We start from the raw sequence: 20,812 nt of genomic DNA on the forward strand, positions 1-20,812 counted from the left end.
GGTAATGGTTTTTGTGCGTTAATTTTAATGTTTTTTTTTTTTTTGTATTAAGTGTTAATATATATTTAATTTTAGGAAATATACTTGCAAGGTTATTATCTATTTTTAATTTCCCTTCTTTACAAGAGTCCAGTTGCCGATGACATAAGGGGAAAGTTTGTATTATTGAGAATATTGACAGAATGATTCAAGAGTGTGGGAGTGTTTGTTTTTGTGACGTCCCGCTACAAAATAATTACGAATAGTTTCATTTTGTATTTGCACATATGCAAGACGGGATCATAATAAAAAAGGAAAAAAAACATCTAGTAAAAAGACCATAATTACCAAACGGACCAGTGCCAAAATGACCCTGCCAACTCATTTGCTCTAAAAACGGCCAAGATAGATCACTTGCGCCTAATTGTCCATGCCAGTTAACTCGTGGCAAAACGACCATGCGAGATCATTCGCGCTAAAACGTCCGTGCTAAATCACCCGTGATAAAGTGGCCTCGTTAAATTACTAGCGCCAAAATGGTTATATCAGATCACTTGTGGCAAAATGGCTTTGCGAGAGTGTTCATGACAAAACGCCATGTTTGATCACTTGTGCATAAACGGTTATGCAGGATTAATTACGATAAAGCGCCCTTGCTAGATCACTTGAATTAATACAGCTATGCTAGATCATTTGTTCCAATACAGCTATATAAGATCACTGTGCCGAAATGGCTATGCCAGACCACTGACGTCCAAACAGCCATGCTGTATCACTGGAGTCGAACCAGCCATGCCAGATCATTCCCGCCACAACGTCTATGCTGGATCACTCCAATGTTATCTTACCTCCCGAGTAATTTTTATGAATGGAGCTAAGAATACATTTTATAGTGTCCAGTCAGAGAAAAGGGAAGTAATGAATAACATACTTTGTTTGCCATTTCATGAATGTGATTTAGATATCATGCACCTCTCTCTCTCTCTCTCTCTCTCTCTCTCTCTCTCTCTCTCTCTCTCTCTCTCTCTCTCTACATGTCAATACTTCTTAATATTTCACTTTTCTCTAATCCATAATCTTTTGATCTCTGTGGGATTAAACCTCATAAAAATGTTCTGGTCCCTTTCACCGAACCCAACGTTTAAGAACCCACAACCTTGCCGTTCCCGAAATGGTAGTGCACCATCTTGCTGGGACGTTATAGTTGGTTGAAGGTTGTCTAACTGTGGTACCACATATTCAGTCAAAGGGTCAAAGTAAACATTTGCAATAATTGATGACTCGTTCAGGGAAAATGGACAAGGATTCGATAATACATGATCCCGCACAACACATTCACCTTTGGACTATCTTGATATACCTTCCTAGTTTCATGGCAATTTTCTGATCCCAACATTCTCACATCATGTGTGTTCGATTTCCCTGAAACATGAATTTTTTTTCTTTTGGCAAATGGTATAATGTGCTATGACTATGAATAAATCAAGTTTGTTCAGATTTAATTATGAAATACATTCATGTACACATATGAGTGTAGATAAAGTTGACCCCTCATAAATTCCCAGCCAGGTGTCTAAAAAATATTAAAATTGTCGGGGGATGCCAATAGTCACCAATATATTTACATGCACATGATTGCTTTACCAAAGCACACCTCTTTCGTCAACAGGGTATGTGAAAGCACAAATGCTGGAATTAAAGCATTTGAAACTCTCTCAAACTTTAGCCTAAGAAACATATTTCACTCATTACCGTTATGGTTTCTTATATTCTTCAGCTTTTCATACAAACGAATGAAAAACAACACATTTATAAGTGCAAAAACAATTGATAAAGTACTACAAGGGAACTAGAGCCATGAAAAACACAGGTGATATTTTTATTAGCCTAAAGTTCTTGGAGATTTGTAAGTGTCTTTTTTATATGAAATATCTTAGTTTATGCCAATAAAGAATACAACTTATAAACGATATGATGCAGTAATGTTAAGGTCAAAGAATTAATATTTTAATTCTAAAAAAAGTTGGTTGTATGGAGAGGATCCTCTCAGAAAGGCTTGGCAAGTGTGCGGGTTACGCCAAGACATGATCCTAGTCAAAAATATTTTCTTAGTAACCTTTTGTGCATTTGGAAAGTTCTGATGGCATTTATTGCCTCTTAGATCTAATCATAAATACTTTCTTAAGCATGCCACGCACAATTGTGCCAAAGGGAGTCCTTCAGACCGACCGCACAGCCTCAGAAGAGACCTTCAACCCTCTGGTTGCTACAGTGTGTAGCATCAGGGCTGCTTGTCAGCAATTTTGTGTCAAAGAAATGACCCTACAGGTAAGCTTGTGCAAATTTATTGTTTTTTATAAGTGCTCTAGTCCATTTTAGTCTATTTTCATAAGTTAGCATAACGTAGATTAGTTAGGAACAGTGATCCTCACTGTTCCTTATGTAAAATTTTCTATGACGGATTTTACTTATTCTTATAGTTTTTTTTCGCAGGTAAATAAGACTTTTGTGTATGACCTGATTGCTTATTTTTTCCATAATCGTTTATGATTATTTAATTCTCTAGTTTAGGGGAATTCTGTTTGCAAAGTCTATGCGATTCCTAGTTTACCACTTGCTTTGATTTTCCTCATTTGTATAGACATTTTGAAACTCATTAGTCCCAAAAAATCTTAATTGAAATATTTGGTATTATTACAGTTTCAACCAAATTCGGATATCTATTCTTTCTTTACTTGATAACATAAATATTTTAGATGATTAGTACGAAAAGGTTACTGGAATTTTCTGCAAATTAAGGGTTACGAAATATTTATCGATGAATATTGTTCCTAACTGTTATCCCAATGATGTACCTAGGCTGCCATGTTAGTTTCTCTCCCGACAACATTTTGTTTTTTGTTAATGCATTGTGAGTAAAAATGTCTGATCGTCCTTTGGTTTTGGTTATGATGTATAGGTACAGAAAGAATGCTAAAACCTAATTGGTTGTTTTGGTTCAAAGTAATCCAATTAACTGCGATTTTGGAATTTATACGTCCTTCTAGAATCAGTGCTTGTCAGTTGACTGTCATGAATTCTGTTGTGCAGACGTGCAGTGGTTGTTCCTCTTCCTATTTTGACGTCATTGGCCGGTTTCGTGGACTTTACCATGGAACTCCAAAAGTGGGAAATAGGTTTCTGCGTGAGCATTCGGTGTTACCTAAAAGTGTTAAGTGTCTCGAGTGATTCTGGTAAGGATTCATTTATGATTTATTTCATCATAATTCAAGGATTTATTTGTGATTTACATTTAGTCTGTTACCTGGTGAGGGGGGGGGGGTCAGGGGGCTTGGTCACCTGGTGAGGGGGGGGGGGGGGCGGTCAGGGGGCTTGGTCACGGCTAGGTGTGTGACCTGGGAAGGTTTGTGACCTAGGAAAGGGGCCATGGTCACAGCTAGGTGTGTGACCTGGGAAGGTTTGTGACCTGGGAAAGGGGCCATGGTCACGGCTAGGTGTGTGACCTGGGAAGGTTTTTTACCTGGGAAAGGGGCCATGGTCATGGCTAGGTCTGTGACCTGGGAAGGTTTGTGACCTAGGAAAGGGGCCCGTGGGGCTTGCCCCGGCTAGGTCTGTGACCTGGGAAGGTTTGTGACCTGGGAAGGGGGATTCGTGGGGTCTCGTTATAGGCTAGGTCTGTAACTTATGAACAACTAGGTTAGGTTAGGTGGGTTTGTCAGATTCTGTGGCCTTTCCCAAACTTCAAAAGTGTTAAATAATGTCGGGAAGGGGAGGAGGTCCATAACGGTAGAAGATCTTATTGCAATGGAAATGAAGGTTTGATTTCTTGAAAACTCGCTGTTTAAGCTAGAAAAAATAACTTTTCCTATCAGATATCAGAGTTTGATTGAAACTGTAATTTTACCAAATATTCCTGCAAACAAAATAGCAAAGCATAACAATTTTGCATCCACACTCTAAAAAAAGATTTGCTGTACCAAAGAGGAAACATAAAAAATCTGAGCTTTTTATGCAATTTTATTAGATTACAAAATACATTTACATCTCTTTACAAATGGGAAGAAAAGATGGCGATCATCATTCGAAGGACTTTTACAAAACAGGATATTTTTTTCTTTTATACATTTGCACAAACTGTACAATAAATAACGTGTTGATCACAAACATTTCCATTGCTGCCAGTCACTACTGCACTAGAAAATCACACAGGAGGTTCCTCTAAAAGTGTTTAGGCTCCTTGGAACATGTCCTAATGGTACTCCAATAGTTTAACAAGCTGAAGAATTGATATATATATATATATATATATATATATATATATATATATATATATATATATATATATATATAGTATATACATATATATATACATATATATGTATATATATGTATGTGTGTATATATATATATATATATATATATATATATATATATATATATATATATATATACATATATATGTATATATATGTATATATATGTATATATATATATATATATATATATATATATATATATATATATATATATATATATATATATATATATATATATATATTGTTTCTCAAATTAAATGACGGAGAGATAGAGACAAAAAGAGATTAGTTATCCCAGTCATTTTAAGTAGCCCTAAACTTTACGTAAAATACTGGATTTCATATAAAATCAGAGAGAGAGAGAGAGAGAGAGAGAGAGAGAGAGAGAGAGAGAGAGAGAGAGAGAGAGAGAGAGAGAGAGAGGTTATCATACACATTTTAAGGATCCATAGAAGTTACGTAAATGAAATATCTCATAGAGAGAGAGAGAGAGAGAGAGAGAGAGAGAGAGAGAGAGAGAGAGAGAGAGAGAGAGAGAGAGAGAGGTTATCATACACATTTTAAGGATCCACAGAAGTTACGTAAATGAAATATCTCATAGAGAGAGAGAGAGAGAGAGAGAGAGAGAGAGAGAGAGAGAGAGAGAGAGAGAGAGAGAGAGAGAGGGGGGGGGTTTATCATTCACATTCTAAAGATCCATAGACGTTACGTGAATGGAATATTTCAGAGAGAGAGAGAGAGAGAGAGAGAGAGAGAGAGAGAGAGAGAGAGAGAGAGAGAGAGCGCTGAAGCACGTATTTCATGTTCTTCTAAGTCTGAAATCATTATCATTTTGCCCGGATAAAACACGATCTCCGAAAGTAAACATCTTTAGGGTACCCACCATAAACCCCATTGAAGCAGAGTAGCTATACGACATTGAAGGAAAAGTAAAGATTTTATAGCACCAACTGTATAAGGCTTTTTTTTTTTTTCAGAAGAAGCATCATCTTGCCGTCTATCTCTCCTGTATCGGTTATTGCCAGAAGCGGAGTCTGACCACATTATATCTTAAGCAAACAAGTCCCTCCATCGAATTTGGATCAAGAATTTTTCTATTACTTAAGATATCCATTTTCACAGAAATAGCAACCATGTCTCCTACATCAAATTAGGTTCAAGAACTTTTTTTGATATTATTAAAGATATTCCTTTTCACTGAAATAGTAAAAACCTCTACTCAATCAAACACAGTCACTGACACAGGCACTGTTGACCAGTCCAAAGACATGTCAACACACCGTAGAAGTCACAGCGCAAAAATAGCCTTCGTAAACTTTCTTTCCTCAGCCAAGGGCTCCAGCCCTTATGATCTCAGTGGAAAACCTGAAGGTGATTTCGTAATTAGTGGTATCTGCAGGAGGTCAACTTTGCGATGCAAATCGAAGGGACTGAGATATCTTATTAACTGGATATTTTTTCTTCTTCCTCTATTTCGCACATCATCGAATTGTTTATTGGCGATAAGTATTTATCATGAGCAGAAACCTTAAGAAAATAAATCGGTCAATTCATATTTGAAAATAACCGTTGGAGCTTTCGTCACGGGTTTGATTGATCATCAACCAATATGAAAAAGAAAGGTGGATAATTGATGGAAAACCGGAAAAATTAGCAGTGTGTTTATATGTATGTATATACACACACACCCACTACACACACACACACACACACACACACACACATATATATATATATATATATATGTATATATATATATATGTATATATATGTGTATATATATGTATATGCATATACTGTATATGTATATATATGTTTATATAAGTATATATAAGTATATATGTATATATGTATATATAGATATATATATATATATATATATATATATATATATATATATATTTATATTTGTATATATATATTTATATATATATATATATATATATATATATATATATATATATATATATATATATATATATATTTGTGTATATATATATATATATGTATATATATATATATATATATATATATATATATATATATATATATATATATATATATATATATATATATATATATATATACATGTATATATGTTTTTGCAAGTTCTTAAGGAATTTAAGAAAAAAGTGTAATTTGCATTTTTCCTAGCTATGCAAACACGAGTCCTTCAGAATAAGGATACGTCTTCAACGGCGCTGGAATGGCCAATGAAGCATCCACATGGTAGTAGGATACCGACTGGTATTGCGAAAAGGAGGGCTTGTTGTCCACCCGTTGTCATACATACACTCTCAACCAATCAATCAATCAATTGTCCTTAGGTCTAGGACTGAGAGGGCTTGGTTGAGGTGACCAATTTCATTCAAAGGACTCCGATTTGTATAGTTAGGAAAATACAAATTGCATTTGAAATCTGTTACTTGTTCCTATACGTATATAAACCTTTCGTCCTTTAAAATAGATATTCACTAATTGGTTGAAGTTTTTTTTTTTCTGGAAATTTCATCCGTCCTGATGACCTACGGGAGCAAGGAAGGTGACTTCAACCAGAGCCGATTTTAGACCTTGGACTGCCCGGGGCATTTCTGGGTAGGATGCCCCTAAGTAGCCTCAGCGTAGAGATTAAATTACTGTAGGTACTTGAGATATAGAAAAGATTGAAGTAAAATGGATTTATTAAAAGGAAAAATATTCAATTTTTATTCTGAAGGATTTTTTTTTCTATTTTCCTCAATCATATTTGTTGCAAGAATATCTGTTGATAGGTTTTTCAGCTTGCATTATATATAAAGTTGTAAAATTTTTTCCAGCTTGCAGCAAATCATCAAATTTACCATTTAAACATTATTACACAAGTTTTAGATATAAAGAGTCGTATATCATCGCATAGCATCATACTACGGTATCTAAAAAATCTAATTTTCTCTTTTTAGCATCTGCAGTCTTTATCTAACTCATTAACCAATATCTTCTTCAGGATACCACTGTACTTACCCTAATTAAAGAATAATATGAGTGAATAAAACGTAAATACTATACTCTATTGCAAGAAATGCTTACTTATACTCTTTATTCTAAAACATACGCTGTTAAAGATTTGCCGCCAAAAGAAAAAAAAAATGGTCAAAATCCTGGAATAAATTTTGCTAGGCATTTACCGTTTTGAAAACGGATATATTGACGTTAAGGAGTGATATTGCGGTCACCAACCTGTAATAGATATAAGAAAGTAGGGTAAGAATTACGGTCTCCTACATTTACTGAAATACGGCTGAGAACTGTATACTTTTATGGAGAATTTCAGATTAAAATTAGGGACTTTTTAACAGTGTAGTATGAAAATGGAACACCTCCAATACTAATGCACAAGAAAACATAAGGTAAACGTTATTGATGCTATCTGAGCAAAGATCTGGCAGTAATTATAGTCTTCTGGAGGTGTTTCAAACGTTATTATTATTATTATTATTATTATTATTATTATTATTATTATTATTACCTTCAAGTATGATGCCTCTTTTCTCCTTTCTTTGTATTTTTTTCTTTACCAAATAATAGTGAGACTGGCGATCAAATACCATTACCAAACCCCATAGAGAGAGAGAGAGAGAGAGAGAGAGAGAGAGAGAGAGAGAGAGAGAGAGAGAGAGAGAGAGAGAGAGAGAGAGAGTATTGACTTGATATAATATTCTACATGAGGATGATATTCAATTGTGGCCTTACGTACAGACGATTAAAAAAGATTCCTCATTATTTCCTCGGGTAAAGCAACCAATATGGATTACAAGGAAACAACAACAACAACAACAACAACAACAACAACAATAACAATAACAATAATAATAATAATAATATTTATTCATATCAGATTTCTTAGTTCAAATGAAAATAATGAATACCATACGTTTGTGGACCCGCACTTCTTTTTACAGAATACGTATGATGCCACGTACACCCTGTTTGTTTGTGAATCTCTATTTGAGGTCATATGAATGACCTCTGGTCACCGGCTCGCCTGGGGTGGAGTGTGGTTCATCAGCATCCACTGGAGAAGAGGTTGTCTCCATGCCAAACTGCCAACGAACGGTTTTCTGCCTCCCTCCTTATCTTGCAGATTTGGTGGGGGAGTCGAAAGGCGGGACCTGAGGGAACAACGGCTCAGGAGGGCTTAGGCCTACCCGTTGTATCTGGATTGCTGTGACGATTATGGCTCTGATTGGTCATTCTCTTCTGACGTCATGAGGTCATACCCTACAATGCCGGTGAAGCCTTACGATGCCCGCAGGACATGCATCAGTCGGGCCTAACGTAACAAACGGATAAGTTGTAACAATTCTTGCCCCTTTGCCATAACCAAAACCCTCGTTTTTAGACTTCGAATTTATCTTGGACTTTTATACTGCCTTTGAAAACTGTACTCACGTAAATGTTAAGTCTTCGTCCCCTGGCCGTTCTTCTCACAAGTTGTTTTATGTAAATCGCTACCATGAATGAAGAGCACGTATTTTATTTAAAAAGCATTGCAAGATTGAAATTTATAGACTTAATTAAAAGTGCTCAAACCTGTGTATGATTTATTGTGAAAATATATTGCTCAATACAAATTCAACTTTGTCTGACCCACCTCTTGAATATTAATGATTTAATTAATTGCCATTGTCGTGACAATGAGGATGAACAAGAAAAGAAGGAAGAGGAAAGCACGAAGATTTAGGATATTTCCTATTTTCCGAAAGGTTGGGATGCAACTTCAACTGGCAGGAAACAGGTTCTCCCAACCCCCCTCCCACAGTCAAGACTACCCAGAATGCAGCCGCCGAGTAGTCAGTCTTGTTTAGCGTACAGTGAGGGTTAGGCTACGAAGGAAATCGACGGGACACTGTCCCAGTTAATGCGAATTTGAATAAGTATCGATTATTAGTCAGTGGATGACTGATTGGGGATAATCAGGTGTCCCAAGTGCCAGGATCTCTAAGTCCAACTCTGAGAGAAGGGGGAAGAAAGTTGATGAAAACCTACAGATATCGGTGAAGCTAAAAAGAGCAGACATCATTTCCAAGGATAGATTGTTGAAAACGAGTACTCACTTTGAGAGAACGCTCCATAGCTTCAACTGGAGGCCTGTATGGGTGGGCGGGTTTCGTCGTTTAGTCGTTACCTGGAACGAGGTAATGGATATTTCAAAGATGACCTGGACTCAAAACATAAAAGTCGTGTTGAAGGCCTGTAAGGCTTTGTCGAAGGTAAGCTCTTAACTGCGATTTTATTGTACTTCTAATATTGATATGCAAGTAACATTATCTTAATCTTCATTGACAAATCTGTTCATGGCTATTCAAAAGTAACCTGCTCATTAATATCTTGAAAGTAGGACGTTTAATGATATCCTAAAGTAAGCTGCTTACCGATATTTCAAAGGAAAGCTGCTTACTGATATTTTAAAGGGAAGCATCTTCCTGATATATTAAAGGAAAATGCTTATTGATATTTTAAAAATACAGTTTACCTATATTTCTAAAGTAGGTAACTCACTGATATCCTAAAAGTGAGCTGACTATCGACATTTCAAAGTAAGCAGCTTACAAATATTTCAAAAATAACCCACTTACTATTCTTTTACGAGTAAGATGCTTATTCACATTTCTAAAGTAAACTGGTTACTGATATTTTGAATGTAAGCAGCTTACTGATATTTCAAAGATAAGCCGTTTACTGATATCTTAAAGATAAGCAGTTTACTGATATCTTAAAGATAAGCTGCATAACCAAAGTTTTAGAATTAAGCTGCTCACTGGAGTTCCTGATATCTTAAAGATAACCTGAACCCTAATGTGTTCAAGGTAACCTGTCTCCCGATGTTCTAAAAGCAACCGGCTTTCCAAAACCACAGGATACTTTCCCAATATAGCGTGCAATCTCAATGAATGATTACACAGTAAGTCCAACGTCTGCTTCAGATACGACTACCAGGAAATTATATATCTATGAAAAAAAAAAACATCTAAAAGATATTGAAAAGTGTTCACTAATTACTTAGACAACGTAATCACAGGAAAATGACGTGACAGACCTACGCAAACACATTGATGCACATGAGTATGTTTATGATACAATTGCATGTTGATACTGTTGGTCATAATATAAATGTTACTGGTTAAAAGTACAAGAACTTAAACTTTATTATGACCTCATCTTTTGGATCGTTTCCAAGACCCTGCAACAGGAAAGTTATCTGAAGTAGTGGTCGAGATCTTTTTTTTTTTTTTTTTTCTTTTTTTTTTATTTTGTACATGAGAATATTTGAGGATTGATTGAAGGATACTAAGATGTGAAGATATGCATGTGAGGAAATGGTTATAAAAGTATAATGAAAGAAAGATGAAGCAGTTGTTACGAAGATGAGAAAGACGTAGTAAGCATTAGACTGTTATAGTAAAAGAAAAACAAAATATATGAAAGTAAGGCCAGGTATTTCCAAAATGAACGAGAGTTCTTGCAATAATAACAGCAAAATTTTCTCCATTGATGAATATCAGTGATACCACACATGTAAATGCGACAACAATTTATATTGTTTTCCCTTTATCTACCTGTCGCAATGACAAGAAACAACTACATATATATATATATATATATATATATATATATATATATATATATATATATATATATATATATATATATATATATATATATATATATATACATATATATATATATATATATATATATATATATATATATATATATATATATATATATATATATATATCTCATGATCATCAGCTGTGGCTAGTCCACTGCAGAGTAGAAGCTTCCACTCCCGTGTGTTCAGGGTCTTTCTATACCGGTCTATACCAGTAAATTTTCTTAGCTTGTTAATCCATCGTCCTCCCCTTCTTCCCCTGCTTTTTGCAATTTCTAAGGAACCACTTTGTTATTCTTAATGGCCAGCCACTATAGGCCATTTTTATTATGTGTCCTGCCCGTGTTCATTTCTTTTTCTTACATGTTGTTAGAACATCTACTTTAGTGTTTTCTCGTATCTATGTTGCTCTTTATCTGTTTCTTAGTGTTACTCCCATCATTATTCTTTCCATATCTCTCTGAGTTGTAACTAACTTATGTTCTAAGGCTTTAGTAAGGCTAAATGCACCGCCAGCAATTCGCGGTTGAAGGTAGAGTGGCCGGATTCTGCCTTGGACAGTTTTCTACTAAAGACGGCCAATGACCGTTGACTGCCTGCTCGAGTACTGCACCAATAGCAACGTCACTGGTATTGGTGGACAGAAGGAGAGGTGCATGTGGCCCGTGAAAATAGCAGCAGCTATTGATAAGGTATGTTTTGTGCTGCAGAATACCGCGTCTTGAAGGGGACCCCATTCCAGTTCTTTTGACTTTCCCATGAGGGAGACGTAAAGGGGTAGCAAGAGTGGTGGCCATGCCGGGCAGTGACAATAGATTATCAAGATCTGGTCCAGACGCCTGAATCGGGCAAATACCATAGGCTCCGTCATCTTGATATGGTGATAAATACCGTGCTTGACGGGAACCATGGGCGTTTGGTGGAGTTCTGGTTGGAAGACTTCTGGGTACGTCGTGAGGAAATGGGCATAGGCATCGGTGGGTGGACTGATGTGGAGTGCGAGGTCTGAGGTATAGATAAGTATGAGTCTGGGTTGACTATGTCAACCAGGAGGAGGAAATGGTAAAGGAAATCCCCACCGATTATTGGCAATGTACTGTCGGCTACGAGAAACTTCCAATGGTATTTTGCGCTTCCAAACGCTATTGTGAGTGTCTTGTATCTGTTGGTGGAGATCTCAGATACGTTGGCAGCTACCAGGTAGACAACACAGCAGGCTTAGAATGACTATGTCGTGTCTGGGAGAGGGACATTGGTAGAAGAGAACGGCAAGTACCAGTGTCTACCAAAAATCCACACATCAGTACCTGCATCATGTAAAAAGAAAAGATTAGTGATAGGGGAGTCTACCGCCACAAGCGATGGCCTACTTACAAGGATTTTGGCCATTGACAACCATCTGTACATTTCTTCGCAACAGCCCCGATTCTGGAGAGGTAGTAGCATTACTGCAGTTGATGAGTGTCAGTAAGTGGCTGTAGAAATTGTTAGTTGGGGCATGAGCGAGGGGCGGAATATGTGGGTGGTGGTTGGCTTTGTTGCCACTCCGGTATGTCAATGGGGGCGTGTCTTTGTCTTACCACGTTCAAGTCAGTGGTTAGTGTTGAGTACTTGTCGTCTTCCTCAGGAGTGGAAGTATTGATGGAGGTCTTGAAGGTGGTGAAGTGGCTGTCCGTAAGGGTGTCGACTTTGGTAATCAGGTCCATCATGGGCATAGTATCTATATTGGGGATGGCACTGTATACAGGTTTTGGGTAGACATCGTACCCAAAGGGCACTTGCCGAGGAGAACTGCTCTGTGGCAGGTTGCAAGTGAGCGATACTGGTAATTTTCCTTAGGGTGATCAAAGTCTTTTGGTCCCCCAATAGTTGTTAAGTAAGCTGAAAAAGCTTAGCTATATGGGTGGTTGGCGATGGTGAGTACTACACCAGGAGATATGTTTTGATGGTGCCATACTATATTGGGGCATCCCCTTGGTTTCAAAGCAAATCGGAGATTTACAGGAAAGTGTCCTCAGGGACCACCATGAGGACATAGTCTGCTTTGCTGCCTAAGCGTGTCATGCCCTTGATGTGAAACTGAACTTTGGCGTGCTGAAACCAGGCAAATGCTTCTCTGGTGGCTAAGTGGGGCAATTTCCTTGATGCGGCATGGATAGAAGAGTCAGGATCGGTGGGCTGTATTGTCAGAGTGTAAGGTGCATGGGTGAGTGGGTAGGCAGTGGGCAGCTGGTCACTCTGTAGATCACCAATATTGTAGGCTGTGGTTAGGTCTTAACAAAAAGGCAGGCTGAACATGACTAGTTTATTGCGGCGAAATACCAAGTTGATAGTTGGTTGGCCAGGGCACCAGCCACCCGTTGAGATACTACCACTAGAAAGTTATGGGGTCCTTTGGCTGTCCAGACAGTCCTACATTGGATCCTTCACTCTGGTTACGGTTCATTTTCCCCTTGCCTACATACACACTGAATAGTATGGCGCATTCTTTACACTTTCCTCTTGGTAAGGGTAGAAGAGATTCTATAGCTATGGCAAGCAGTTCTTCTAGGAGAAGGACACTCTAAAATCCAACCATTGCTCTCTAGTCTTAGGTAGAACCTTAGCCTCTGTACCATGGTCTTCCACTGTCTTGGGTTAGAGTTCTCTTGCTTGAGGGTATACTCGGGCACCCTTTTCTATGTTATTTTTCTTCCTCTTGTTTTGTTAAAGTTTGTATAGTTAGTATAGGAGATTTTTATTTCAATGTTCTTAAAATATTTTATTTTTCTTTTTTCCTTTTCTTACTGAGCTATTTTCCCTATTGGAGCCCCAGGGCTTATAGCATCCTGGTTTTCCAGCTAGGGTTGTAGCTTAGCAAATGATAATAATATACACAAATGCTTAAGGATATCAATGACATAAAAACTTTAATATCATGAAACGTGCAATGTCAAGCTTAAACAGGTTATTTTATCTTTAGAGAGAGAGAGAGAGAGAGAGAGAGAGAGAGAGAGAGAGAGAGATCGCTTTACAATGTATGAGTGTGTATGAAATACACGTGCATTACAGTTCTCACTTAAGATACAGGAATGGTCTTTACTATAAAAATGCCTGTTAAAAAGACATACTTCAAAATGGGGTATAAGTTTGAATAAGACGATCGCAAACTACTGCATCTTACAAATGTGAACATCTCAATAAGGATCCTTAAGTAGTCAGTTGTGCATTTAACCTATATGAAAAAGGTTGATGGTCTATGGACAATGCCAGTAAATACATAGAAATTGTTCAAAATGTTTCACAATAATTTTTTTGCAATATCTTTACAGATGACAGAGGATTCTGCAGATAGAAAATATCTCATTTTCATAGTTCTTCTCATACTGCCTGTATTGACTACTGCAGTTGTGGATTCAGGTGAGTGGCAGGCTCTCTTTTTTTATATTCTATATATACATTCACACACGCACGCGCACGCACGCACACACCCACCATATATATATATATATATATATATGTACATATATATATATATATATATATATATATATATATATATATATATATATATATATATATATATATATATATATATATATATATATATATATATATATAAAATCATGATCAGCCGTGTCTAGTCCACTGCAGGACAAGGGCCTCAGACATATCTCTTCACTTGCATATATATAAAAGATAATAGATTGACATTAAGAATAACCGAATCGCTCCCTAGAGATTGCAAAAGAAGCACAGGAAGGAAGAGAAGACGATGGATTGACGAACTAAGAAAGTTTTCGAGTTTGGACTGATATAGAAAGACCATAAACAGGCGCAAGTAGAAGAACACGTCTGAGGCCTTTTAATACAGTGAAAAAGTAATGGCTGATGATATATATATATATATATATATATATATATATATGTATATGTGTGTGTGTGTGTGTGTGTGGTAATAAAAAGCTCTTGGCTGTCATTTAATATGTAGTGAAGGTATAAATGAGCCCCTTTCATTATTGCTAACTTTTCAGTAACAGTCAGAACATAATACATCTCTCCTGTAAAGATATACTATATAATATTAAAAGGGGAGCGTACATTTAAAATTAAAAGGATAATTTCACTTCCCAAATCTAATGCCAGCACTGGTCATGGAATTGTTCATGAATAGGAATCCTGTATTACTATGCAGTTTTGCAGGTTCCTAAATTGTAGATCAAATATCTTCATTTACCAAGTTGCCTTTAGAGCCAGTAAAATAGTTACACAAGGTCCTTTCTGGAAGTCTCCAGGGGGTTGGTAACTGATAGCTTAAATGGTATTACCTCACTAGTGGAAAGATTACTGCTATTTGGAAGATGTTTCACTCTGAATCTAAAGGGTTTGGGGAATGTAAAGTGAGCCTCATAGTATGGAAAGAAATACTTTTTATTTGCAGATGGAAAGGACAGGGAATTAGGAAATTTCTGTATCCTATGCCTATATCTAGTCATAGTAGATTGGCGTCACAAATCCAGAGGCCACTCATCTGCATCAACTGACAGAATAAGGATGGGGGAGAATTCATAAACACCTTTTGCTAATCCGATGTCAGTATGGTGAATGGCATCTAGAATATTCACCTTGGAAGGGAAGGTTGAAGAGTACAACTCACATCCATATGAAACTTGGATAAGATAAGCGCTTTATGCAGTTTTAGGAGAATCTAATGATCTGCTTCCCAAGATGTATGTGACTAAACTTTAAAAGTATTTAAAATCTCTAAACATTTAACTTCTACCGTTTTGAGAGGCGAGACCCAACTCAACTTTCTATCAAAAGTTAGACACATAATTTATATTTCTTAAAACTATGAAATACGTTGATCTATTTTATATATCTCTAGGTCTTGGTGATAAATTTTGGACATTTAGACGTGTTTTTCATATTTAAATAAGCCATATATTTTGATACATTAATGTCTGGACTCTCTTACCAACCTCGGGATCAGAGCCCCAGGCGGAACCACTCAAAGACAATGGCTACTGGCCGGCCGGGAATCGAACCCTGGTCCAGGAAACTTGTAACAACAGTGACTTACCACGCGTGGCTAAGTGGTAAGTCATTGTTGTTATAAGTTTGCTGGACCAGGGTTCGATTCCTGGCCGGTCAAAAGCTATTGTCGTTGAGTGGTTCCGCCTGGGGCTCTGATACCGAGGTCGGTAAGAAAGTCCAGACATTATTGTATCAAAATATATGGCTTATTTGAACTAGCTTATGGTGTATTCCACGAATGTGACAGAATTAAATGACAACGGTTTTACTTGTTGAAAAATTTAAGCCATTCAAATATGACCATCTGATAATACGATTGGTCACAAGTTGAAGCTTTCAACTGTAGTCATTCCTACTCCTTAAAGGTCCTCTTCAAGAGTGTATAGAGAATGTCACCTGGAATGACAGATGTCCCATTTATTGCTAAAGAAAATAAAGTAACGCTAAACAAACTGCCCTATGGGTCTCCATCTTCCTGACATTTTCTTTCAGAAAGAGTATTTCATTACTCTAACATGAAAGAACCGCATTTTTAAAAAGGCTTGGATGAAAAGAGGCAACTCGCCTCTCAGACTAGAGTCATGAATACTTTTAAAGCCCTGCCCACGCGATCGAGCATGCCCAAAGGGCAAACAGTGATACCAGACCACAGTAGGTAGTGAGAATGAGGGTTGATGACGTCAGAAGCGGTAAAACCACAGGCAGGGATCTGGCAACCAATAGTGTCACCAGATCCCTGCTGTGGTTTTCCTGCTTCTGACATCATCAACCTTCATTTTAACCACCTACTGTGGCTCGATCGGTAGACATCATGCCATCTTCCATTCATGCTTTTTCCAGATGAAAGCATACTATCACAATACGTTGCTTAGAAGTGGATGTCTCGTAAACAGATGATTCCAGATGAGCAAATACATCCATTGTAGAGTTCATTTTTCGAAACTAAGAGTGCACTGGAGATAATAAAACCTTTTTTAATAACCATACAAGACTTGCTTTGATAATCTTTTCAATGATTTTTCATGAACATGTCAATGCAATCAGTCGGTAGCTTTCAGCTAAAATTTCGCTGGTTCCCAAACTTTTGGGAAACTATGGTCTCGTCATATTCACTTGATAATGCTTTTGATAAAAAGATTAATGTTCTTACACACGTGCTTTATCATTGCATGGTGCTGTATCATTGCATGATGATAGTACAGTCAAATTATCTCTCTATAAAAGAGATATTGTATGCCCCTTAGTGATTAGATGTGAAATTGAGAGTATTTATTCCTTCTCTACATTTTTAATGGCCAATATTACAAAGTATTACAGAATTTCGAACTTGTGCTAATACATTTTTTTGTAAAGCAGATTGGTAGGAGTCTAGTATTTTTTCATTTGCACTATTCATTATACCATCTTATATATTAGTTCCTTTTTGTTGTTTCTATTAATTCACTCTTAATCTAATTTTCCATTTTGGGCTGCTCTCCCAATTGCGAACTTAGGGGATGTAGCATTTCAGACTTTCATGCCAAGTTTATAGCTTGGCTTATAGTAGTAAGATAGACATCCTATAGATAAGATATCTCTCTAAGATTAAATACGACAATGACTGACTTAGAAAGCAAATAGCATAAATTACAGCTTCAGCAATACCGTGTCCTTTATCATGTCTGAGTCTGTGTCCTAAACTTTAATGTTTCTTTTAAGATTGGTTCAGGCATCATGATTTATACAGCTAACAAAAAAGCAGAATAAACTTAACTTTCAACTGGAACTATTCCCATATTACAATAACTTGAATTTAATATCTATATTTCCACCCAGCCATTGGAGTTCAGGGTTAACACCAAATATTCTTGAGTCATGTGAATTTGCAAGGGTCCAAAAATTGTAACATTTCAAGAACATTGAAAACATATCGAAGACGTTTCGTGAAAGATTTATTTATTACATATCTCTATCCTACAGGTCATGGAAATGAGATATCCAACCCTCCAGAGAAAGAACGATCCAAACAAAGCACATATTTGGAAAAAAGTTGTTCAGACACAGATTTGGAAGGTAAGAATGCAAAATAATACATTGAAAACCATTCTTTGGTAAGAATGGACTTCTTCGTTCAGAGAAAGATGAACATATGGTATGATTAAATTGTTTATTTATTCCCTTATTTCCTTTCGTCACTGGGCTATTTTTTACTGTTGGAGCAATTGGGCTTGTAGCATCTTGCTTTCCGAACTAGGGTTGTAGTTTAGCTAATAATAATAATAATAATAATAATAATAATAATAATAATAATAATAACAGCGATCACAAATTTGTAAGGGGATGTACTGTGACCGCTGCTAACGAGGGAGACAACGTGATTGGCTATGACGTCATCATGGGGTGGAGCATATTTCGCCTGGAATCTTTGCGGCGACTATACACGTTTAATGTTTTCCTCAGATGTTCTTGGTCGTCCACTCTTTCCTGCATTTAACACTTTCCCTGTATCCACAAACTTCTTTTTCCATGCATAATTGATGGACGGGATGATGAATTTCTTCCATACTTGGTTATGTAGTATCGTTCAGTCTCTTTATCGGAATTTGTTTCAGTAGACCATGGCACACATTGTGCCTTTTCATGAGAAATTACTATCTTTAAGTATTCATTCAACAGCATCTCTTTCATTAAGAGGGTACTTGACATACACAAATGCAATGTGAAAATTATTGATAACTCCTGAGTATGTAGACCAAATCTGATTTTGATATTTCATCAGCGTTTTAGTAATATGTTTACAAATTGTACAGATACTTGATGAACACTATGTTTGTTTGTTTGTGTGTGGAGAAGGGGGTGGGAGGGTTATGACAGCGGCATGCACAATTGTGGTGGTACATTCTGACACGTGTGATTAAGTATATATTTGAACATGTTATAAGTGACAATAATGTTAGTAGCTTTTCTGGGTAGAAATAATGTGTACGTAATAGTCTCATAAAAACCTATTTAATGTATAAATGCAATTAAACTTCATATGTCCTCAACAGAAGTAACATGAATATCACTTCTTTTTGATAAACTTTAAAAATCTACATTACTAAAATGCTATCTTCTTTTCTTACAGTTGACGGCACCTTCATTAAAAGCAGCTTGTCTATCTTCTTTAGAATGGATAGAAAAATAGAACCATTCAATGTGTCAGGGAAAACTAAGGTCTGAAGTAAAGAATCAGACTGATAAATCCTGCGAAGATCTCATCGATGACGAAAGTTTTACTTTGGATTATCTGCAGACGGACAAGACACAGTTCTTTGGTATCCCGTCATACACGTCAAAAATGAAAGCAGGTGGGAAACGGTGAGGGAATTATTTAACAACTGCAACAAAACTTCGACCAAGGCTAAAGCCACGTACATGTCATCCCTACCCTGGCAATGTGAGTTTCAAAACGACACCAGAAATTATAGCAAAACATTAGTGTACCTGCAAATCAACAATCAAACACTGTTAGAGAAATGTAAAGACTTACTATGTATGGATGTCTATACACATCTATCTAATGTGACCTTTATAAATTTGACTGACAGTACACCTGACCATTGTAAAAAAGAATTAGAAAATTCAGTTTCATGCTCTGAAGACAAAACGCTGTGTTCCCATTCATTCAAAATACCGCAAATCGAAAAGGGAATCGTTTTTATCACTAACGATACAAACAAATTAGATGCAACACAAAAAAAAGTCACTATTCTTAGCAATTTTATGACGCCTAAAGATAAGCCATGGTGTAAGCATCCTCTTAACTATACAACACAAGCTAGAATCATACAAAATATCTACCAAACTTTCTATTACTGTCATGGAGATCCAGGTGAAACAAATACCTCACACTCATGGGTTTTTGCTCATATTTCTGAGAAAGAATCTATTGTAGCCCTTAACGGTAACATCAATCATTCAATTATAAGTTTAAATTATATGTTACAGGCCTTAATTGCCACTAATGTAACTATCAATACAACGGTATACAGGAGTTTTGAAGCATCAAACATTACTTTAGAATATCATACCGAGCTGTTTAATATTCCTGTCTTTAAGAGTAACCAGTCAGCTAAAGAACTCCTGCAGAAAATCGAAGTTGAAAATTGCACAAAAGTTGAAGTAACGAACATTTCACTAAATTAACAGACTATAGATCAATTTGGAGTCCATTGAATTGGATAATTTTCCACAATTGCACAGATCATGCGGGAGATAAAAACCTATATCTCTTCTGGCGTAATGAAACAGATAATTTAGAAAGCCTCTGCAATAATAATACAGTCGTTCTCTTGACCTCCATCAGAAGGGCAAATGTAACCTTCAACGACATCGCACGAGAGAACGACCTGTAATGATGGGTCACTACACACTAACAACAGTGAGCACTGCCAAAGTCTAATTAAGGATGGTTCAGACTATGAAACACGTTTCTTTCAGTTCCTTGTATATCCAGCGACTCTGAATAGGACATCGCTGAGAACGAACTCTCGTCGAAATTTAAGGAAAATAATACAAATAAGATTTTCTGGTTGACATTTGGATTAATAAGCATCCAGACCTCAGGGGAGGAATCCTCACCCTAAACAAAACTTCTGATTTAAATATAACGGAAAATACACCTGATGTAAAAGAGTTTGAATCCATACAGAAAATTCTTCAGATATTAGTAATTGCCAACTTAACCAATAATACGGATTGCATCGAGAATATCCAAAATGATAAATTTTCTATTGAAATCACGGATGTATATGTAATTATTAGACCAGGCGCAGATGATATTTCCAGCGCACCTTGTTTGAAAATCCTTCCATTGAGCTTTTTAAAA

General features: G+C 36.5%; 1 protein-coding gene across 1 annotated transcript; it reads left to right on the top strand.

Annotated features, from left to right (window-relative positions):
- Positions 1–8,891: 8,891 nt before the first annotated feature.
- On the top strand, positions 8,892–20,485 carry LOC137616600 (uncharacterized). The gene is made up of 4 exons (XM_068346494.1): positions 8,892–9,544; positions 14,259–14,346; positions 17,923–18,015; positions 19,070–20,485. The coding sequence occupies exons 1-4, from the start codon at positions 9,473–9,475 to the stop codon at positions 19,162–19,164; spliced, it is 348 nt and encodes a 115-aa protein (XP_068202595.1). The 5' UTR covers positions 8,892–9,472; the 3' UTR covers positions 19,165–20,485.
- Positions 20,486–20,812: the final 327 nt, after the last annotated feature.

The sequence above is a fragment of the Palaemon carinicauda genome, chromosome 22, assembly GCF_036898095.1.
Source record: "Palaemon carinicauda isolate YSFRI2023 chromosome 22, ASM3689809v2, whole genome shotgun sequence".
Classification (NCBI taxonomy): domain Eukaryota; kingdom Metazoa; phylum Arthropoda; class Malacostraca; order Decapoda; family Palaemonidae; genus Palaemon; species Palaemon carinicauda.

Coding starts and splice junctions, on each gene's coding strand:
- LOC137616600 (XM_068346494.1), top strand. CDS start 9,473: ATGGATATTTCAAAGATGACCTGGACTCAAAACATAAAAGTCGTGTTG. Junction 9,545..14,258: donor CCTGTAAGGCTTTGTCGAAG/GTAAGCTCTTAA, acceptor ATATCTTTACAG/ATGACAGAGGATTCTGCAGA. Junction 14,347..17,922: donor TACTGCAGTTGTGGATTCAG/GTGAGTGGCAGG, acceptor TCTATCCTACAG/GTCATGGAAATGAGATATCC.